Source organism: Furipterus horrens, unplaced genomic scaffold, assembly GCF_987537825.1.
Source record: "Furipterus horrens unplaced genomic scaffold, mFurHor1.1.pri manual_scaffold_1, whole genome shotgun sequence".
NCBI classification, from domain to species: Eukaryota; Metazoa; Chordata; class Mammalia; order Chiroptera; family Furipteridae; genus Furipterus; species Furipterus horrens.
Window position 1 is genome coordinate 162,030,033 of NW_028327171.1, and position 23,684 is coordinate 162,053,716.

The 23,684-nt window shown below is 35.4% G+C and overlaps 1 protein-coding gene, 1 long non-coding RNA gene and 1 other non-coding gene across 3 annotated transcripts in view; 2 read left to right on the forward strand and 1 right to left on the reverse strand.

Moving 5' to 3' along the window:
• LOC150022156 (uncharacterized) overlaps nt 1–21,129 on the forward strand; it is a 122,417-nt gene extending 101,288 nt beyond the window's left edge. Inside the window, exons 3-5 of the long non-coding RNA XR_016511785.1 lie at nt 15,753–15,882; nt 17,509–17,585; nt 20,654–21,129. This is a non-coding gene — a long non-coding RNA (uncharacterized LOC150022156). The remainder of the gene's footprint in view (nt 1–15,752; nt 15,883–17,508; nt 17,586–20,653) is intronic.
• The window catches only part of LOC150022157 (sodium channel protein type 9 subunit alpha), a 90,015-nt gene that overhangs the window by 49,843 nt on the left and 16,488 nt on the right, over nt 1–23,684 (reverse strand). The window contains exons 7-16 of the mRNA XM_090280454.1: nt 21,247–21,310; nt 19,689–19,830; nt 17,406–17,612; nt 15,568–15,855; nt 13,317–13,655; nt 10,563–10,692; nt 8,919–9,157; nt 6,713–6,886; nt 5,592–5,948; nt 3,030–3,506 (exon numbers count right to left, since the gene is read on the reverse strand). Coding sequence (XP_090136580.1) covers nt 3,030–3,506; nt 5,592–5,948; nt 6,713–6,886; nt 8,919–9,157; nt 10,563–10,692; nt 13,317–13,655; nt 15,568–15,855; nt 17,406–17,612; nt 19,689–19,830; nt 21,247–21,310 — 2,417 coding nt within the window. The remainder of the gene's footprint in view (nt 1–3,029; nt 3,507–5,591; nt 5,949–6,712; nt 6,887–8,918; nt 9,158–10,562; nt 10,693–13,316; nt 13,656–15,567; nt 15,856–17,405; nt 17,613–19,688; nt 19,831–21,246; nt 21,311–23,684) is intronic.
• LOC150022158 (small nucleolar RNA SNORA43) lies at nt 20,096–20,229 on the forward strand. The gene has a single exon (XR_016513704.1). It is a non-coding gene; the product is annotated as a small nucleolar RNA SNORA43 (small nucleolar RNA).

The window sequence follows — 23,684 nt, forward strand, 5'->3', positions numbered from 1 at the left end:
GTAACTAACAGTTTACAGACTAAATGCTATCAAAACCCTCTTCTGAATGCCACAGAGTATGTAAATTCTTCAAAAACATGGAGCAGTACCCCAAAAGAGACAACTTGGGTATTAACCCTACTAAGAATATGTTTTATACCTGAGATGGACAAAGACAGGGGAAGAGTGGAGGTCCCCCAGGGTCTGCTGCATGGGCAACAGCAGACCCTCCATATCACCCTGCCCAGGCTCTGTAGCTTCAGCTTCACTGGAGAGGACACTCCAGCATCATCACAAGATGTCGATTCAACACGGGAGGAGACAGATACCGTGTCACTCCCGAGTCGGACTGCACAACCATTCTCGGCGGTGCAGATAGACTCTTAAGAAGCTACACCATCGTCTCTTGAGACTGACGGCTGCCGACAGCGACGACGACGGTCCCCCAAAATCCCCAGAGCCTGTGTGTTGTGGGTAGGGAGAAGTGAACAGCTTTCAAGATACCTTTGCATAACTATGACTGGTAACTAGTGTCTTAGTTATGCAAATGGTTTAGTTCTTCCAAGGCCCCAAGGAGATGGGAGGGGTTTTGACCATAAAGTGGTGAGGGACGAGCATACAGGGCCTATGCAAGGTTCTGCGAATGGTGCCTACTGCATCACAGGTCTCGGTCAGGGATTTAAAAATAAGATGGCAACCATTTTAGGGAGAGGAGGGAATATCCATGCAGTTTGCAAGGAGGGCAGAGAAGGAACTCCATGTGGCTTTGAAAGGGCAAAGAGAACCATGAGTGATCCAGTGCGACATGGCACATGTTTTCCTGGACTGTTATACGGAGGCTGATGACATCGTACCCCAGATCCTGAAGGAGACAGCTGACAGATAAGGGATGGGGAACTTCTGGGTATGCTTTTGGTTTATAGACTTTGGGAAGCAAGGGAAGTGCTGGGTCTCGTGGGAGAACAGGGCCCTGAGCTGAAGTACTCCAGCCCTCCCCAGGTTGCAATATTGTAAATAAAGACCTGTTTTCCTCAACTCTAGTTGGGTTTTACACCAAGGCCCCATGTGAAAGAATCCCCTTTCGCTCTGTAACATAACTAACATTATAACTGTATATAAACTCATTTCCTCTTACTGAGCGGGCTTTCTCAGTTAGAAAATGAGGTGCTAAATGGGAAGATCTATGAGATTCTGTTTAAAATATTATAATTAAACATACTAAGAATAAGACTTTTCCCAGCAATAAGGAAATTCATGTAAGGTTAGCCATGGGCTTTGAGCAAAGGAAAACTGACCAGGTAAGAAATGATTCCTCCCAAATATCAAGGTAAATTTCCACGCTACCTAAGTACCTTAACAACTAGAACCCCAGCCCATTCAGAGAGTTAGTCAGGTAATTGGGGTTTTACAACTCTGTAGTCATTATTAGCAGGGAAAAAAAAAAAAAGCTATTGAATTAGTTTTCGCTTTTTACATGAGATTAGGCCCAGATGACTGCTCCTGGAAAAGATATGTAGAATCTGATTTTCTAAAACCTTTAAGCCAAAAAAAAATAAAATAAAATAAATAACCACAACTTTTGAATTTTGGCGATATTACTTCCATGTAAGGTTTTAAAAATAAAATATTTTATTCTTTACTTTGTCACTTGGCAAAGAATTTCTTTGGCTACTTAGAAACATATTTTCCTAATTTATTTAATCATCTATTTACTCAAGTACTGAGCAATTACTATAACGCCCAGTACTGGTCGTAAGGCCAGTGTACACACACACAGAGCTGTGTATCTTTATTCCAAAACCCACTACAAAAGAATGGAGGCCAGGTTTAATATAGGGTTAAACAAATAAAGGCTTTTGGTAAATATTTGTCAAATAGTTTCAACTATTATCTAAAGAAAAAAAAAGTTTAAAGGGATACCTTAAAAGTTTAAACAGGTACCATTAAATGCTCTGTCATAAAAATGGCTTATGATTATCATATTCCACACTCAGAAAAATATAGCTCAATAATACTTTGAATATATGCAACCAGGTGTGGGAAAGGAGGATACAAAAAAGTTTTAGCATGATTCACGTTCTCAATGAGTTTATCATATTCTTTGATGCATAAAATCATTTCTCAAAAAAAATTAAAATGTAAAACTAAATAATAGATCCAAGAGGAAGCATAATACTGTGTGGGGTTCAAAATGAGGACAGATCACATCTGCTTGGTGAGAAATCAGAAAGAATGTAATAGTTCTCGCTTTTGAGCATTCTGAGTAATTTCTAAGCATTTTACATGAATTAATTCATTTAACCCTCACCCAACCCTATGATGTAAGGACTAATAATTTTACAAATGAAAAAGCTGAAGGCTATGTCTTTAATGATGTGTACATCATTGTGAAAGAAGAAGGAAATCCCAAGCAGTCATTCAGGCAGTGAGTGTATGTGGCTCAGAAGGAAATTGGCTTGTACAGTTTTAAGAGCTGCAGGCAAACACTAGGAGACACAGTTCAAAGCTGGTAGGGGCCATGAAATGAAGGCTGCATCACAGTCTGTAATTCAGGAGCTTTTGAGGGCTAAGGATACTTTGAAGGAATGACATGATTAGGAATGAACCTGAGTAAAATTAAATAAATAGATAAGAGTAAATGAAAAATGGAGGCAGAGACACCAGCTGGGACTCTACTTGGAATGGTTTAGGCAAGAAGTAGTGAGTTCAAAGGTAAAGGTGAGGAAGAGGAGCAGTGGATTGAACAGACGCTGTGGGAGAAAACTGTATAAGACTTTGTAAATGATTACAAACTGGTCATGAAACAAGACTTAAAGAGTCCTGGTACTTTCAAATATAGTTAACCAAGATTAAATCAATTATTAAGAACTACTAAGTAAAACCTTACCAGATGAACCATCAGGAAGCTGCCTTGGTTGAAAACTCACACACACAAAAACTATCCATCAGTATGCAATATGAATAAGAACTTATAACACAGAAATCTGAAATTTCAAGTCATTTCATACTAATTAATAATACGAAATGCAATGTGTATAAAACAGTCTTACCCCTTTGCTGTATTCACTATCTGAATCACTGCTAAGTTCCTCAGTGTTCATGTTTTCCAAATCAGATTCCCCAAGTGCAATTGGCACAGTCACTGTGAGGCTGGGATTGTGAATAAATGACTGATAATCGCTTTCTTCCATCAAGTATTTGTCCATGTCCCTTCCAAAATCACTGGTTTTATCTTTTTCCTTGTAGAAATTGAGATCTTTGCTCAATTCAGCAAGTGTACGGTTGGAAATATAGTTTTCCTTCTTACTATTTGGATCTTCTGCTTGTCTCATCTCATTGGAAGCCTTTGGCATTTTGGAAAATGCTTTTAGAATAAATTCACGTAACACTTGTTTCAAATAATCGGTTCCTTTCTTTATTCTGGCCACTGCAATCTGGAGGTTGTTTGTATCACTTTCTTCATCACTAGCTGTAAGATTGTCTGAACTAAATGAGCTCAATAATAAAGCCAGAAATAGGTTGAGGACCTATATCAGGGTGGAGAGGGGAGTGGAATAAGGAGATAGGAAACAAAAAATAAAATAAGTACACTTTTCTGAAATAAAGGTCAAAATCCACACTAGCAATGAAGATCCCCTCACTTCTCCACACATAGATAAGAACATGTGATGGGGTAGATCAGAGGTGAGACTCCTCATCAGTCACTCCCTAGACTAGCTCCTGTGAACTCTGAAGTTCAGCCGTAGCCGTAGCCATGAAGGACTAGCGTGAGGAGCAAAGACAACAAACATTCCCTCGACCATTATCGTTAAGTCATTCTGAAGTTCATTCCTGCAGCAAGAGGCCCTTGATCAAATTCCCTTTTCTGGACTTAATCAGCCCTCCTAAAATTTACCTTTAAGTAATATATGTTACCAGTGAGAAACAAGTAGAACAAGAAAATTGTGACAACTGTCGTGCAGAAGTAACTTATGTCAAGTCACTTTTCCCAGAAGATAAATGTCACTTGTTGCAACAAATGGAACATGTAATCCTTGCAGACCTCCTGTAATAAAATATTCTGTCAGAGAATTGTGCCAGCTTGCAACTTAATGAGGCTTTTAAAGGAGAGAAAAGGACCTGCCCACTGAACTCGATTGAAATGAGATAATGGCATTATGATGCGGGTGGCTTCAATATCAACCATTCTGGCCCTAGAAGAAATTTAAAAGAGGCCAGGACAATATCTTTGAAGCAAAATCCTATCTGTGTGCAAAAACATTTCTGTTGTTCCTCCCTGAGGCAGGGTCCAGGTGAACTCAACACTGTAAAAAATAGGGATTCTCACAGAGGGCTGAAAATATATAAATGATACTTAAACATTGTTTTATATAGGAAACAAAAAGGCAACAGAACTACCCTTTCATGTAAATCTATTCATGGCCAAAAATATCTACCTCATATTAACATAGTCAAAATTATTAGGAAATATCTATTTGCCCCCATCATGCCATTATTCATTCATTCATTCATTCATTCATTCATTTATGTGGTGAGAACATTTAACTTCTATTTTCTTAGCAACTTTCAAGTATATAATACAGCATTATTAATTATAATCATATGCTATAAATTAGATTCCCAGAACTTATTCACCTTATAACTGGAACTTTGTACTTTTACCAACATCTCCTATTTCCACCACCTAGCTCCTGGTAACCACCTTTCCAACCTCTGTTTCTCTTCAATTGGCTTTTTAAAGATTTCATATATTTCAGTAATATGTTTCTATTGTGTCACATCTTCACTAAGAATAGATAGTAACAATTGTTTTAATTCCATCAAAATCACTACAAGATATTAATATTTTATCACAGGATATCACAAATGAAAATGAAGTCCATTTTATATCATGCATCAATTTTCATATTAGGCAGGGAAATATATAATGTATATTTTACTCAAAGTGTCATTCTGATTAACGTTGTTCATCAGTTTCCTTATGTAAACTTGAGCTTACTAAAATCTTATTTCCTAAACTACTTTCTAAAACTTACGATTTTTAAATCATTTCAATTAATTGGTAGTAAAATGACCTAAGGAACACATGAGAAAAATAAAAAATAAAAAGAGGCCTGTTTATCATGTGATTATAATATACAGAGCAGTATATCAGAAACATAATTTTTTGCTTCTTTCTTTTCAGATTCAATTTTATATCATTAGTAATCCCTTAATCAAGACTTGTTTATCAACCTTGTAAACTATACTTCTGTTATCTTTTACTGGCAAAATATTGTAAAAAATATAACTGTGGGTTATCTTGCAGGAAAATTAAGACCATATTACATTGTCTTTTCTGTTATTCCCTTTATTGAAATGATCAATACTCTATTAGAATTTTCCATGGAAAAAAGAAAAAAAATATTTTATGTGAAACAAAGAACACTAAAGAATATGTACATGAATATGAATACAACCGTGTTTATATGTGTGTATGTTTCATAATAAAAGTGTTTTCTCTAAAAGTAAGTTTTAGATCTAATTAACCTTAAAATTATAAAATAATTGTTCATATCCTCATGAAAATTTTCTATGGAGAATTTTAAATTTGTGAACATCTGATTACGTACCACAAGGTTTCCAATGACCATGACCAACATGAAAACAAAAAGGCACATGGGTTGACCAGCGACCTCCATGCAGTCCCACATGGTCTCTATCCACTCTCCACACAGCACTCGGAACACAATCAGGAAGGAGTGGAAGAAGTCATGCATGTGCCAGCGTGGGAGCTTACAGTCATCGGCAATCTTGCAGACATGTTCTTTGTAGCTTTTACCGAAGAGCTGCATGCCGACCACAGCAAAGATGAAGACAATGATGGCCAGCACCAAGGTGAGGTTTCCCAGGGCCCCCACTGAGTTACCGATGATCTTGATCAGCATGTTCAGTGTTGGCCAAGATTTTGCCAATTTGAAAACGCGGAGCTAAAAGTAAACAAAAAGCACAATATTAATTATTATGATAAGTTTTTCATGTTTTCAATCTTGAGTTTTATTTTAAGTTATAAACTACTGTCATTACCTAGCAAAAAAAATATTTGTATTTTTCATTTTTATTTATAATACTTCTGTTATTTTGTTATACTTGCCACAACATAATCACCACATATGTTTTAAAGGAAGTGTGTAATTTTTGTTCAGGATTGCTAGAAAAGCCTCTTAACATGGTTTCAGATATAAAATTAATTTATCTTTAATTCTATTTTCTGATGTTTTTATATACTTTTTAATGCGAACAAAAGAATTAAGCCCACCATGTTAGATAAAAATGTTTTAAAAAGTCTTTACTTATTTCTGTATTTTTGTATTAAACAACAATTGTTTGGGGAACAATGATCTAATCTTTAATTATCAATTCATGAAGTAATGAATATATTATAATGGTTTAAATTCTGTAAACCACAAGCTTCTTACCAGGAAATAAATTATTGCCCTACCGGGTAAAGAAATATTTCCTATTATACTAGTATATAGAACAGAATATATCTTCAAGATTCTAAAATTAAACATTCATGTGGCTTTGAGCTCTTTAAGTGCATTTGTTACCAAATAAACTTTATTTTATTAGATATCAGGACCTAATCTTTTATTTTGATTGAAACATCTGAAAGTTTTAAATAAGAATAATTCAAGAGCAAAAAAACAGCTTTTTACATATAGACTATAATATAAGGTTGGTTTGTATTTACCAGTCTGAATGATCGGAGAACTGATAATCCATCCACTTCTGATAGAAAAAGCTCTAATAAACTTAAAGTCACAATAAAGCTGTCAAAAATATTCCATCCTACTTGGAAATACTCATATGGGTCCATGGCAATTAGTTTTAAAATCATTTCAGCTGCAAAAATCCCAGTAAAGACCTAAGTGAAAAATATAATTTTTTCTGGTATTATTAAAAGGTAAGAGAATCAACATAATGATGATAGATATTATTTAGCTTTTACTGTGACTCAGTGTGCTATATACTTTACAAATTATGTTATTATCTCATTTAATCATATTAACAGGTATCATTATTCCTAATGCCCTAATATTATACAAGCACTGAAGGGTTAAGAAGCTCTAATTCTCCTGTCAGCTCTCATTATCCTTAGACAGCACTTTAGAAGAGCATATTAAAATTCCAGAAAAATAAAACATTTGACAACTAACCCAGGCACTCTTTGCAAAAAATGTATATGGTCAACAAGTTATTCTGGAAAAAAATAAAAAGAATACTGAGATTTTGAACCAGTCTTTTTTTCTGGTCTGAGTACTCAGAGTAATAAAGAACATGTTGACTCACTCTTTAAAGATTTATCAATAGAAGAGGAAAAAGTATTTAATTGACACAATGGCAGCTAAAGCAAGACTTCCAAAGCTTTGACACAAAAGCGCATCACAAAACATCATTAATTCATGACCTTAGTATCAAAGAGCTCACTTAAAAAGGCAACAGTGAAAGACTTGTTTATGAATCACTCATAAGCTAGGTATAATTTGACTCAAAGAGACTGATTAATGAAATTTCAAAGGGAAACGGTTAAGTCTATAAATACACGAGTCATGCTAAAATAATGCAGCATCAGTAAGACGATCAGGGGGCACTCAGACTTGGGACATAGGAATAGATAAGAAACAGTGAATTCTTTCTGTGTTCACACAGCTGTAGTCAACGCAGGGAGAAGGTATTGATTTTTGTGATGTGAATCTCCACCAACAATTAGAAATTAGATAATACTGTCTATTTCTAAAGAGGAATAAAAGGGAAAAAAATGCTTACTCAGAGAGCATATGTGGTACAAACACTCTGACAAGGAAAATTGGTAAGCAATTTGGAGAGAAGACCAACCCAGAAACATTCATTGGCTTTAAAGCTCAATTGGTTTAGAACCAAGGCAAAAGTGAAATTAATCCGACACAGATATTCGCAGCGGCATCCAGAATAAGCTGGGGCGCTGAAATAGCACCTCTGCCTGCTTCATTCCAGTTGTCAGAAACTGGCATTATTTGTTTGCCATAAGGCATTAATTAAGCTAACGTATGACCAGCACTGCACATTGAAAAGATCATTTTGGCATCATTTTCCTAATTGGACCCTATGTCTTCCCGAAGCCTGTAGATCACTCTCTTGCCTGCCCTTGTTTCATCTCTGTCCAGTTCAACCATTTTGGTTCCTTGGTGTTCTTGTTCTTAAGGCTTGTTTCTGCTGATTGGCTGAAAGCATGATGATGATGATGATGGTGATGATAGTAACAATACATTTAATTTGTTGATTACTTATTGTATAACAGGCTAATAAGTTAAGTAGAAAGTATTTAATCTTATCCCAACAATATGATAATGAAGTATTATTATCATTATATTATAAATATTATTTGATAAATGAGGTATTATTTTTGTTTCATTAATAATAAATGAAAGCTTATAGAGACTGACATGTTTGTCGAAGGTCCTACAACTAGTAAGAGGCAAAATTAGGATTCAACCCAGCACTGTGGGAGTTGAAAGGCCCAGACACTTCACCTATTAGGGCAAAACAAAGCATCCATAGTTTTTCTGAAAATATGGGATATGTACTTTCAAGGAAGCTGTGATGTTATTATGAAATGAGTAAGAAAACATAAATTTTCAAAGTATGAACCCCAAGAAACATGCTGACAAAACAAACAAAAACAAACAAAATATCTCACTAACAACTCCCAAAATGGTGACTCTATGAAAATATTGTTATATAGACGTCAACACTACTGAAAAATTATTTAAAAACAGTATTTATCACTAGAAACTTGACTGTACAATGATTCATATTGTGAATTCTGGATATGCAAAAATACCTAGCTGTGTATATTCTAACTTAAAAAAAATGACAATCGTGGTAACTAAAGAGAGAACACACTTTAAGTGACTCACCAGATTTCCCACAATGAGCACGTTTCTGAATTCATCACTCATGGGGTGATGCTCCATAGCCATAAACAATGTGTTTAAAACTATGCAAATAGTAATAGCAAGATCTACAAAAGGATCCATTACAATAACATAAATAAGCTTTTTAAATTTTATCCAAAATGGAGAGCAATCCCATATCAGGAATGTGTGTGCAAATCTGTACCACCAAGGTGGACATTTTTGTCTAGACTCTTCAAGTTCTGGAAGAAAAAAAGAACAAGAGAGAACATGAAATAAATCATTTGTATGTTTTGTTACTAATGAGTTACAAATAAGAAGTACTCTTTAACATTGAAACAAGTCTCTGGTTTATACTTTACAAATTTAACAGTACTGTTTCCATGAAATCATAGCATTATTACATTAATATCTTCTATCACATGTTCATGTACTAGATCAAGCATAAGTAATGGGAAGTCAGTGAAATTAATGACTGAAGGTAGAAATGGCATCTCTCAGAGAAACATCACCTAATATGTGATGGTAAACAAGACAACCTATTTTCTTAAGGGAGAAATGTATGTTTTCCAACAATATACATATTCCCCCCTGAACCATGGCAACAATAACAAATTCTACTCTATCCAGAAAAAGCTCTCGCTAGTTCACAGGTAAAAACAATCCCCAAAGAAGGATACTAAAAATAATTTATGGAGTGATGCATACAATGGCTTTTTCATTTCATTAGCCCATTTGCTTCTCACCATAAATTCAGGAGGTGGGTGGACACTGCTGATGTGGTAGTCTTTGGACAAGGCAGGAACTAGAGCATATGAGGGGAAAGAATGGGAGCCAGCACATTATAAAAGTTGTCACCCTTTGAATCTCTTCTCAATGCATATGAGAGTTTAACCACTATTATTGACATTATATGCTCTAACCTGCTTTCTCTAATGCCTTTCCATCATAATTTAACAGATGTCATGCCATGTTAACATTTTGTGATTTTATAGAATGTACTCAGAGGCAGCAATTTATCTACATCAGGAAGTATGTATTATTTTCTTACATATTAGAAAGATGATAAATTCAGAGAGTAGGTAAAGTTTCTAAGATTGCATAGTGGGAGAACCACACAACCCTGGGTTAACGTGGGTTCTTCATTAATTACCATTACGCTATTTATCTTTGAAAGGTCATATCATCCAATGCCTATTTTTAATCACAAATAATTTTAACCATTTTAAGCACATAAAAATGATTCCATTTGTATCCATTGGTTATCTTTACAATTGCTTATAATCATTTTAAATTCTTTAAATTTTTCCTGAGAACTTCATGTGCTGACCAGAATTTATCTAGACTTTATTTTAAAACCTGTATAGTAAAGATAAATTTTTAATAAATTATTTTTTAATCCTCACCCAAGGTTATGTTTATTGGTTTTAGAGAGAGAGAGAGAGAGAGACGACAACAGAGAAAGTTTGATGTGAGAGAGAAACATCGATTCATTGCCTTCTGCATATGTCCCGACCAGGAATCAAACCTACAGCCTAGGTGTGTGCCCTGACTAGGAGTTGAACCTGCATGTTTTTGGTGCAAGAGACTATACACTCCAATCCACTGAGCCACGCAACCACAGCGAGAGAGAATGTTATTACATACCTTCTACAGTGTTTGTCAGTATGCTTGCTCTACTCATTGCTCTTTGTCTGAGATGGGGATCATTCAACATATCTTCAGAAAAGAGATAAGAACTGGAATATCGCTTTTTGTGTATTGGATTGGTTGTACCCTAAAAATACAATTAATTAAAATTAAAAAAAATACAATTCCAATAAATTATAGTTATAAAATAAAATCTTGTTTAGGTAGCTGTAACGAGTAATTAAAAGCAGAGATGAGATTGCTGGGCTCAAATCATGGGTCTGCTACTTACTGGCTATATCGCAGGAGAGTTACTTGACCTTGCTCTGCCCCAGTTTCATCATTAGTAAAATGGGGATAATCAGAGCACTTGCCTTATATTCTTGCTATAAGAAGTAAAGTAATTAATACTTAGGAAATAAAAAAACTAAATGAGCTGTTTTTATTGTTATAATCACCATCATCATCTCTGACTTTCTGAGTCTCCAATGTACTCAGGTAGTTTTACTGGGTAAAAATCATATGAAAACAGCTAAACAAGTATTCTCGGGTGTGTGTGTAAAGGAGGAGAATCTAAGATTTCTCTGAGGAATTTCTTTAATTATTCTTTGTTGAGGTAACAGCATTAATGGAAGTGACCGTAATGACTGCTTCTTATTGCCAAGGTAGAGCTCATAATAAATGACTCAGTTTGAAAGGACAATTAAGACTGAATGGAAGTGTAGCAAAATAGAGAATGTAAGCTCCATCTAAAAGGAAGATACCACTGTTTAGTTCAAAGCATTGCTGCCATGCAGGAATATGAACTCAGTTTTACCAGGTATACTCATCTTTGTGTGAAATACCTTATTTCTAAATCTTGGCAACTAATTCAAAGTTAAAACACTACATCAATTCAGAGCAGGTCAACAATACACACACAAACACACATGCTCACACAATACATATTTACAGACAAACAACTATACAACTTTACAGTTATCATCCTCTATCCATTTAGCAATCTATATGCTAGTGTGTGCTAAATATATATGTGTATATACATATATATACACATAGACACCATTTACAAACATATACATATAGTTCTAGAGTTGTAAATTTGTATAGTTGTTCAGATATATATGTGTGTGTATATCAAAACAGACACACAGAATAAATATGCCCACATGTGTATGTGTGTTTGTAAGCACATGCATGATCACAGACATATACATATCTACAGGTGGGTTTTTATAGAGATCGCTCTATAACCATATTTTCTCTGCTATAGTCTCTATTTTATGACTTTCCAGAAGCAGACTTCTTTTTCCTCAAGTCAACACAAGAATATATTTAATCAACAATTGAAATGAACAATATCAATTATTTAATCAACAATTCAAGTGAAACCATTTCACATAAAAGTATGAAATAATCTCCAAATTTGATATAAATGATATAATCTTTTACAAATACACATTATAAAGCAAAATGCAGCAAAGATCTGATTCCACAAATTTAACATGCTCATTTGATAAGGAAAAATGCCTTGACAGAGGGATGAAGCTGCATCATGCAAGGATAGAGGCCATGTGTTACCTAAAAGCACATGCATTTACTCAAATGGCAATATGTGTGGTCATGGCTTTGATGGAACTTGATTCTCACTTGAAATGTTACATTATCTTCAAATATGGACATATGAATAAGTAGCATGAGTTGAAAGCTTGTTAGGTTAGACAAAGCCCTTGTTAATATTTAGTTAAGGCAATGTATCATAGAGGCTTTAAGAGGTGACCTGGAAACTCTAAAAACTAGAAAGATCTCACTTTCAAACCTAATCAGAACCTTTAACCACTCAAAGATTCCTAAACTCTTGAAATTGTTGCTTTGTTTCTTTTTTTTGTGTGTATGTTTGTATTAATGTGTGTTCTGATGTTATGTTTTATTCATAGACTCCCAATCACTGAGTATTTTTTAAATTGAAAACAGTAAATTTCATTTATATATGGGGAAAAAGCATAGCGATTCTAACTTATTTCCATGTCAGGAAGCCTACCACACATTGAACTGAGAGCAAAGCGTGGTGGTTTGGAGCACAGGCTCTGAAACAGAGGGCCTCTGTTTGGGACCACAATGTATTAGCCTCATTTCTTTGTGCCTCAGTTTCCTCTTTGTCAAACAGGGGCAATAATATATCTGTCGTAGGGCTGTTGTGAATACTGAGTATATGTTTGCTATTATTATTATTGCTATTATTACTAATTCAAATAAGATCCCTTGCAACAAGGTACAATTTATTAAAGTAGTAACCTGAAAAACAGCAGAACATGGCCAAGTAATCCAAACTTTCTTACAAAAATAGGACTTGTTATCAACTACTACAATCAGCATTATCATTGCATTTCTATGCTGATATATATCTTTTATAAACTGTTTAATAAAGGAGTGGTTTATAGATAAGTACCTTTTCCAAAAATGGGGTCTTATATTGAATCATGTTGTATACCTGAAACTAACATTATATATCAATGACACCTCAATTTTTAAAAGTGAAGTTCTAAAAACCTTTGAATTATACGCATACAGCACACAGTAAAAGGATTAAGTTAATGAGTTAAAGGTATGTTTCTACAGAAAAACTATGGCAAAATGCAGAGCCATTCACAGGATCAGAGAAGGCCCCTCCAGCATAAAAGATTGCCTGATGCAAGAACAAGGGTGGAGCCATGCCTGAGCTATTTAAAATGTCCTTACGCTGTCATCAGAAGTTGCCTTATCTATTATCACCTCTGGCAGAAGCTGTCCATTGGGGAGCATGAGGGCTGAGGGTCCATCAACCAGGGAGACCACACCGTTGCAGTCCACGGCGCTGTGCATCTTTCCGTTCGCCGGCAGCATTGGCAGGGACCTACTGGCTTGACTGATGGTGCTGCTGCGCCGCTCTCGGGGTCTGTGCGGCACGAACAATGAGCCTCTTCTGCTCTCATTGTCTCCAAAAATGCTGTGCTCATCGTCGGCAAATTCAGTCTCAGATCCAATATCTTTTCCTCGACCTATGAAACTGAAAAGACTTGCTCTGCTGCTGCGCCTTTGAGGAAACAAGGAGGCACGAATGCTAAGTGGTGACTGAAGGAAAAGAAGAAAGAAAGAAAAAAGGTGGCATGTATCTGCTGAAGCACCTAAAAACAGAAGTGCATTTCACATCATTACCATCTAAGCCATTGATCTGAGGGCAGGTGGCTTTATACAGATTTAAAAGAAACCTATTTCAAAATAAAGCAATTCAACAAGACGACAAATTCTCCCAACTACAGATGGAAAGGCTGAAAGAATCCATCCATTCAACACCATGTGAATTATTTGCTGCTGCACAGCTCTCTACTATTCTGGCCTGGAGTGACCGCCCCATTCTTTCTGTGCCATTCATTTTGCTATAAAAGACACAGCACTTCAAAATATAATTTGGTATCGATATCTGTTAGTTAGATTTTCATATATCAATCCCAAAGTTCTATAAGTATTAAACTCTTCTGATTTATTTCCATGCTGTATGCTTCTTTGCATTCTGTTGCTTAGAACTCTACCTTATCTACTGAGAGCTCAGTTAAGATGTCTTAAGAAAGACCATTTAACACTAACGAGTTTTCAAAGTTATAAAATATTAGAACTTGGAAAAGAAGTTGCCCAGTACGAAAGAGGGGAAGAAGTCACATTGGTATGACTCATGTCCAGGGTATATGGTGTCTATAAACCAAACTTAATGCCTATTCTTTGGAAGTATCTAACTCAATAAACGTTAATGCTTACTGAAGTAAAATACAAAGTGGTGGGCAGAGTGAATAATGGAAAATGTGTATAATAAGGTCTTTGCCTTGAAACTAGCTTGGACTGCTCTTATCATATTTCTTTTTATTGACATTGCATGTATTCAAATTCTCTCTCCCCAACTAAATTATGAAGCCTTCGAAAGCAGGGACTGTATCTTTTATTTCTATGCATATCTGACAGGATCTTGCAGACTTAAGTCTTAGAAGCTAGGAAATTTAAATGAAGACACAGGTAAGAAGAGCATAATCGTGAGTGGGGCACTGAAAAGCCGGTTGAGGGCAGCGGAAAGGACAAAGGAAAATTTGAGGGCTGGGTTGCATCTGAGCTAATGGGTGAAGGACAGGTGGAACTATGCCATAAGGAAAGCAAGGAAGAAAATTATCCCACTTACAGAAAACCCTGTGTGCTAATTAACAAAGGCATAAAAGTTCAGGGCATGTAGGTGAATGTGGAAAATCATGGTGGACTAAGTGTACCTGAAGGTAGAGAAAGGTAGGAAATGAGGCTGAATAACAGTAACATGTGGGGCTTGTTCACTAGGCAGTAGTTATTCAACAGTGTTTTTTCCTTTACTCGATTTGAGCAGAGGGACAGCTTTGATTTAGAAAAATCATTTGCATGCGTGTACAATGGTTCATTGTGGAGGCTTGTAGCAGAGACCTGAAATATGGAGGTTTCAGCAGAAAAGGAAAAACAAAATGGAAAGACAAATCCCACACAAGTGGAAATAACAGACTACAAGTCTAGATGTTAGTATTTGATGCCGCTGAATGTGGAGGCTGTCATGTTTAAGTGACTAATATTTGGATGATATATTACTTTCAGTGGAAAAAAGAGAAAATACTAGTCTAAAGTTAGTTTTTAACCAATACAGGCTTTACAAAACACAAACTAAATAAAAATGTAAAAGTTAATCTATAGCGTAAATAATATTTTTGATTTTTACAATGATGTTCATGAATTTTGTTTTAACAATGTATTTGTCGGAGAAGATAAAACAATTCCAGAACTATAAGCTTCTTACAAACTTAAATGGAAAACTATGTACATCCATTTTCTTTCCATAAATGCCCAGAAATCCATAGGTTTTTACCTAAAAACATACCAATGAAAGCACTCACTCTCCTCTCCTGATGTCCCTTCCCTCAGAATGGAACATTTTGCTGTATAATCCTGCCTCTGGTGACACACATTTGAGTGTCAGTGGTACCTGGTTAGGGGTAGACAATCGCTTTTCGCGTGCTCGCCTGTGACTTTCAACACCAAGGTGGAAACTTTTTCTCTTGATACTCTCCTCTGATTCTGATTTGGACAATTTCTCATCATCTCTCTTTTCTTCTGCACCGGACAGCTTCTTTTGATTCTTTTTCTTTCTTCTGTTTTTTCTTTCTTTAGCACTTTTGGAACTCAGTTTAGATGTTTCAGAAGAACTCTCGGAGAGGCCCATAATCTGGCTTCCCCTGTTACTTGTGTATTCGGCTGCTGCTGTCGCTGTTGCCTGTTGGATCCAGATGTCACATAGACAGTGAGTCATTTCCAAAGTCTTTGAAGCCTGATGACACGGCACCTCTCTACCATGAATGTAATTATATTTTGCAGATAATCATGTCCCTTGTATGGGAAGAAATGGTGTTTTTTCTTTTTTTACACTATGACCAGATTGCTTAAAAAATATGTCTTTATTGGTTGTAATAAAGCCTCATTGTGCTTTGGAATTAAACTATTACATAGTATTACTATATTTATAATAAAGCAATTTTAAGTAGTATATGTGAAAGTATAAATGATGTGGTATGAAAATTTGCATATCTTGCTCAGATGATTAATATTATCAAAATAATCAGGTACTCTATAGTTTAGTAAAGAATAAGTTGTCTAAAATTAAAATTAATTATTATAAAATAATATCCCAAAACAATGAAAGAGACTTTTCGGTGTTCCCTAGGAAATTCCTGGAGTAACTTATCTACCTACTCTTTTATAAAAAAAATAACACTTGTAAAAATTTGGAAAATAAAGATATTGTGACTAAAAAATAAAAATCACTCATAATCCTACATCCCCCAAATAACTGGTGTTACTATTTCTTCTAGTCTTTATATACATAATTTTTAAATTGTTTACATCTTATCTTCAATTTTATATCCTACTACTTAATACATTGTTATATCAACACCTTTTCCTGTTGCAATATTCTTAAAACACTTAATTTTATGGTCCAAAATATACTCAAGGATACAAAAAATATCATAACCCTCAACGATTTTTTAATTTTTGAAAATTTAAGTGATTTCAGATATTTAATATTATTAAAATACTGCACTGAACATATTTCTGCATCAAATTTTCCATGTGTTATAGGTTACCACCCTCTCCCCAATAGGCTAGATTCCTTGAAGAGATTTAACTAGGTCAATCCATCAAGTGAGTTTTAAGACTCTTGCAGAATATTTGAAATTTTGATTCTCTTAGTACAAACCTTCTCAGACTTTTCTACTGAAGTACTACCTTTTTGAAGAGAGAATTAAGGAGAAATCCTCAAAAATCTGTGACAGCTTAAAGTGGCCAAAACCAAAAATATAATTTTTTAACATCTCACATTTTTATGTTAAATAGCCTTACTACATTAACCAAAATTGATGTGCATTTTGCTTTCTACCCCATAGAGTATCTGTTAATTTTAACATTAAAATAATTTCTCCTAAACCTTGTATACAATTGTTCTGGGGAAATGCATCACAGTTTAGAATTTTGTATAAAGCCACAGACACAGAGGAATCATAGGTAACAGGTTTAAGGAGGAACAGCTTAGAACATTCTCTATGCCAGAGTGAGCTGATTATGGAGAAAGTGGAATGGGTTAGATGTCAATTGTAACTCAATCTGGAATTGGTTCCTTCAAACTGCACCAGAATGAAAATGCAGTTTATACAAAGGATTCCATTAAGGAAAATCACCCTGGGGAAGGCTGAGTGTAGACCACAGGGCCTCTGTTGTTCCCCATTGCACTTCTACTTTCAGGAAGAATTTTAAGCCAGATAACAATACCTCAGCTTCTTCTTGCTCTTTTTTAAGTCGATCTAACATCTGTTGAAATTCTAACTCTTTCCGCCTTGCTTCTTCGATGTTTGCCTGGTTCTGTTCTTCATAGGCCATGGCAACTACAGCCAGGATCAAGTTTATCAGATAAAAGGAGCCCAGGAAAATCACCACAACAAAGAAGATCATGTAAGTTTTCCCAGCAGCACGCAGTGTCTAGGGAAAAAGGGAAATAATTATTTTAATAAATAAAAGGTGTTGTTTGTTTTTGTTTTGTAAATTATTTCAATGTGAATGGTATATTAGGTATGGGTAAATTGGGCAGTTCTGCATAATCTGATGATATCAAAATATAAAAGGATAAAATTATATATAATCATGGAGAACAATCAGTATTAAAATACATACTTTTCCAGTACAAAGTATATAATAATATTAAACTTGTACTAAAATTAGGTATAATTCTTGATTATTATTAAATAGAATAGTCCTGAGTTTTCTTTTAGTCTACAAATTACTCAAAAACTAGCTGCTTTGCTCATTTCACATTATAGGACCAGATAATTTCCATAATCCCTTTTAGTATTAAAATTCTACAATATCTTTAACAAGAAGTATCAGTGACAATATATTTACACAAGATAGATAACTCTATCATATGAGCTTATTTATTCATCTTGTATTTATTTTTAATTAACATTTACTAAAAACTTAAAAATAAAATAAATGGTAAAGTAATTCAAATGGTACAGATATTAAATGAAAAATAAGTCTCTTCTAGTCATGATGCCTAGCTACTCAGATCCTTATTCTATCAGTTACTGTTGTTACTGATGTCCTGTCTTGGATAAATTCTTAGTTTATACTGTAATTCTTAGCTCAGCAGGTATAGTCATTTTAATTTTCACAGAAATTTCCATGTTACCCTCTCTGGTGTTTCCCAGGAACGTGTTAGAATGCCTTCCTCTACATATCTGAGTCGGACAGTATTTCCCTTTTGATCTGTTTTTTTGCATCTTTGTCATTCTGACAGGTAAAAAAATTGAATGTCATTGTCATTTTGATTTACAGAAAAGGTAGTATCTTTTGCATACTTAAATAGTAATTTGTATTTCTTTTTCTGTATATTTATATCATTTCTATATTCACTTATAATATTTTCAGACATTAAATAAACATAAAACAGGCCACAAAAAGAATCTGTGGCAAGTTGAGAAAGGTAATTGGTTATATTTATAATACGGAATAATCATTTTTGTTCTCCTTGCTTTTGGGGAAAAGATAGAGCCCACAGATCCAAGAGGATCACATTACAGTTAGAGGAAATACCCATGTGAATTATCAATTACAGTATACAAGATGTAGGCTGTAAACTGAAGAGTATTCAAAGGGCATGAAAGTCTAGAGCAAGGAGCAACTGAATTGGAAGTCCTCTTTAGATGTGTGAACTGAGTCTTTAATTCTTGCATTAATTTGCTGAGGCTGCCATAACAGAATGCTAAAGACTGAGTGGCTTAAACAACAGAAATGTATTTTTCACAGTCTGAAGGCTGCAAGTTCAATATTAAGGTGCTGGCATGTATGGTTTCTCCTGAGGCCTCTCTTCTTGACTTGCAGATGTCCACCTTCTTGCTGCTTCATATGGTATTTTCTCTGTGTGTGTCTCTGGTGTCTCTCTTGCTCATGTCTTAAACTCCCTTTCTCATAAGAACACCAGTCATATTGGATTAGGACCCATGTTATCAGACTAATTTTATCTCAGTTTTCTCTTCAAAGGCTCTAACTCCAAATATAGTCATTCTAAAGTAATGGGATTTAGGAATCCAAATATTGAAATTTGGGGACATGCAATTCAGTCCATAATAATTGTATATGGAAGTTCAAAAAATAAAGCATGGTGAGCATAGGGACAGCTTGACTTTTAGGGCACTCCAAGCAGAAAGGAAATGTGTGGAAGGCATAGTTTATTTACGAGAGGTTTATGAGAGGTATGTATAAGAGAACATTACAGCATATTTCTTGCTGCTTACTTAGGACACTATGAGACACTACATTTACAAAGGGGAGAAGATATTTAGAGATCAAATAAGTCCAGAAAAGATAAGAAAATAACTTATAACTCAAGAACTATCCATTCTAATAGTGCTGGAATTAGAAAATGTTTAATTTTAGTAATAAGACAATCAAGTTTTCTCCATTCTAAATTGAATAAAATATCTCATATATAAAGAAGGCAAGAAACATACTTCAGATTATGCAATGAATGCAACAAATGTTTTTCTTGGCACTCACCTGTTGGTAAAGGTTTTCCCAGTAATCCTGGGTCATTAGTCTAAACAAGGCTAAGAAGGCCCAGCCAAAAGTGTCAAAGCTCGTGTAGCCATAGTCTGGGTTTCTGCCTCCTTTCTTACAAGTGTACCCTTCTGGACACTGACTACATAAGAAAAAGAATAACACAAGTCAGAGTGTCTTCAGGAGGCAAGTTGAATAGTCCTACAGAAAAGTGAGAAACTCAAGGTTCCTTTTCTAGAGGGAAAATATTGAATAATGATTAAGACCACATTATTTAGAGTTAGGAAGAACTGAATTTGAATCCCACCTCAATTATTTACTAGTTAGTAACTCTGTCAAATTAAATTTTTCCAAGGCCCAGTGCCCTCTTTCTGTGAAAACAAGGAAGTAACACCTGCTGCCCTGCAGGTGCCGGACCTGCTGGCACCACAGACGAGGCTGCCGTGCTGCGCCTGTGACGTCAGGGCAGAGAGGGAGTGGCTATTTCTACGCTCAGTGCCCAGAACAGTGGGCACTAAGAATGGTTTGTAGCCGGACATGCAAAAAAAAAAAGAAAGTAACACCTATCTCAAAAAAGTTTAGATTGTTATTAAGTTTAAAGGAGATAACATATGTAAATTACCTAGCCTAGTTCCAACACATAAAATTATTTACTAGATAGTAGTTGCTATTAGTATCATTCTCACTATCAAAACTTGGAAACATACAGCAGGTGTCATATAATAGTTTCCGTATCCATAAAAATTGATAGACGCCTCTAAGAAATTGTGTCCTCCCCACTTAAATTATTCTTGAAGTGAATTAGAATCAAGAATAGTCAAAGCATAGTAATTGTGTGAGATTTGTAGCCTTAAGGCTTTTTTTCTTCCTAAAATTGGTGGATTGGCATCTATGATGCCAAATAGACACCGTGTCCAGATATGTCTTATGGCGCAGCAACCTTATCTTGATTTTTATGTTTGCAGTAAATATACTGCCTGGTGAAGACCTGTCTGGGCGAGAGGAGAGAAGAACAAAACCATGCTGCAGAAATGAAGTTGCTTTATAGGAGAAACAGCAATGTCTAGGTATTTGCATTAGTCGGAGATTCTTAAAATATCCTTACCCAAATCCATTGGATCCTTTTATTTTTTTGGAGTGGCCAAAATGTCACTGCATTCAGTCACTTATGAGTCAGGCTCAATTGAAAGATGAGTAGAATTTGAGGATGGGAACAACATTTGATTTTGCCAGCCTTCTTTCCAGAAAAAAGAAAGGCTGGAAACTAAGCAACCAAACTCTGGTGGGGTTTCCTGCAAGTAATTTTTTTCTACTATCTTAAGTTGTACATGACATATATCTTGTTTTTATTTAAGCACTACTTCCAAGTATTACTTTTAAAGGTATGTGGTAACTATGAATGTTATAAAGTCTGAACTCACTGTGGGACAGAAGGAGTCAAATAATGTCATGAAATATATATAAAAAAATACAGAATCAAAGGTTCTTATCAGCAAAGTAATTGAATATGTTTCCCTTCTTTTTTTTAGCCTTTACACTAAAAACAAATATCACGTACCCTGCGTCTGCGCTTTCACCACACAAGAGAGCATCTTTTGATCCCTCCATGAAATAAAAATACTCTGTGTAGGAAGAAATTGAAAAATAAAAGGTTATGGAGTGTTAGCTTTAAGAGTGATACAGCAGGTAAGTTAATTAACATAGACAATCACACACATTTAGGCAATATTTATTTATTTATTTATTATATTCCCATATATTCTCCCTCAAATATTTATCAATAACCTCTTATGGGCCAGACAGTAAATACAATAATAAGCATGATAACAAGATCATTAGTTTTACAAAGCTTTCTTTATGTTTAGCTAAGGGTGGAGTTTAGTGATGGAGAAAGACACTTAACAAGTATACCAATAAACAGACAAGGTATTTTCAGACGGTAATAAATGTCGTAAAAAAAATAAATTAACACAATGTGATGAAATGTGATCAGGAAAGGCCTTTCTAAAGAAATGACATGTGAACAGGGGCCTAACTGCTACAATTATGCCAGCCATTCAAAGGGCCTTGTGAGGAGATAATCTTGGCAGGATAAAGAGCAGGCGTAAAGGCCCTGAGGCCAAACTGCAGTTGGAATAGTCAGCAGAGGGCAGGCCAGGCTGGCTGCAGCAGTGGGCGGGGAGAACTGTGGTGGCAGAGATAGGCAGGGATCAGATCATGTAAAGCTTTGCATGTCTTGGAAAGGAGATTGAATTTTAAATATGATTAGAAGTAATAGAAGTGAAAAGTAGAGATGTAAGATGATATCTAGTTTTCAAAAAAATTGATTTGAGAGAGAGAGAGGAAGAGAAAGGGAGAAAGAGAAAGAAATACCAATTTGTTGTTCCACTTATTTACGCATTCATTGATTGATTCTCATATGTGCCCTGACTGGGGATCAAACCAGCAAACTTGGTGTATCAGGACGATGCTCTAACCAGCTGAGCTACCTGGTCAGGGCCAATATTTAGCATTTTAACCTTCCACTGTGGTTGACTTGTAAACCATGGACTAGAGGAGAGCAAGTATGGAGCAGGGATAGCAGTTAAGTGACTACAGTGTGAGGTGTCATAGCCACAATCCAGAGAGTAACCATGGATACGAAGAGAAGGGGATGGAAGTAAAGTCAGCAGGACTTGCTGATGGGAGTGTGTGCAGGGTGTGCAGAAGAGGACATATCAACTGAAATGAGGAAGACTGGGATAAGAAATGGCCTGAAGAGAAACCAGGAGCCCTGTTTTAGCTGTTCTTAGTTTAAGATGATTACTAGGTAATTGGATTGATATGAAAGTCTTGAGGTCAATAGGACTAAGTGTGGAGATATAAAGAGGAGAGTCATCATCAAGTATGTAGATTTGATGGAACTTGTAAGTTAACTCAGAGAGAGAGAGTGTAGCTCCCAAAGGCAAGGGTAAGGAAAGGCGGGAAGGGCAGGAGGAGTTCCCTGCTGACCCTCCGGCACTCCAGGAGAGGTGGAGTCAGCAAGGCAACAGCGTACATGAACAGAATGTTTTCTGAAATTCTCTCATGAGGGGGCTGATCCAGCTGTTCATAGCAAAGGTATAAAGGACTTAAAAAATCCACTAAAAAAAAATATAAGGGCCCAACTTCCTATTTGGCTCAAGTCAAAGAAATAAAGATGTAATTATTAGGAGGCTTTGGAGTAAAAATTGAAGAAAGGTTTTGAAGTCAGATACAATTGAATTTGAATGTTGTTTCTACCCCTTCCTCTGTAAATTAACTATCTTACGACTTGAATATTTAGTTACTGCATCTGTAAAATGTAGATAAGAATACCTACTTTGTGGAGCTGTGGTATAGTGTAAATAGGATATTGCATGTAAAGCACTTTACACAGTGATCCACACATTCTATATAGCTGCTCAAAGAGCAGTAGCTATTTTATCAAACTTTTGAACAGTGTCAGATAAGACTGACTGACTTACACATCATCATTTTGCTTTATATAGAATATACAAGTCTTAGAAGACAAAACTAAAACAAAAAAGCCTCTTAGTTTGAGGTAAAAATTTATGTGAGAATGTCCATGAATAGCTTGAAACAAAACAAAACAAACTCTGTGCCTCGGGCAGGATGGGCGGCAGAATAAGAACAAAGGAGGTTAAGATGCACTTTTTATACATTAACCTCCATATTGTTATTACAGAAGGAGTACTTTAGAATTACCCATGAAAGTAACACTGGTTCACGTTGACCAATCATGGAGGGGCTGTTTAATAAGAATGGGCCTAGAGCTGCTTGTACTACATGCACAGGGCTAACACACTTGATTCAGTACAGGAGTGAGGACAGGCAAAGCAATAGGAATAGCTCACTCTGGGCTTGTGGAACACTTTAAGTAATTTCTAAATAACTAAACTTAAATTATGAGGCTAGACAGCTTCACAAGAATTTACATTAATATGTAAGTGGAAAATGTAATGCAAAGAGAAAAGA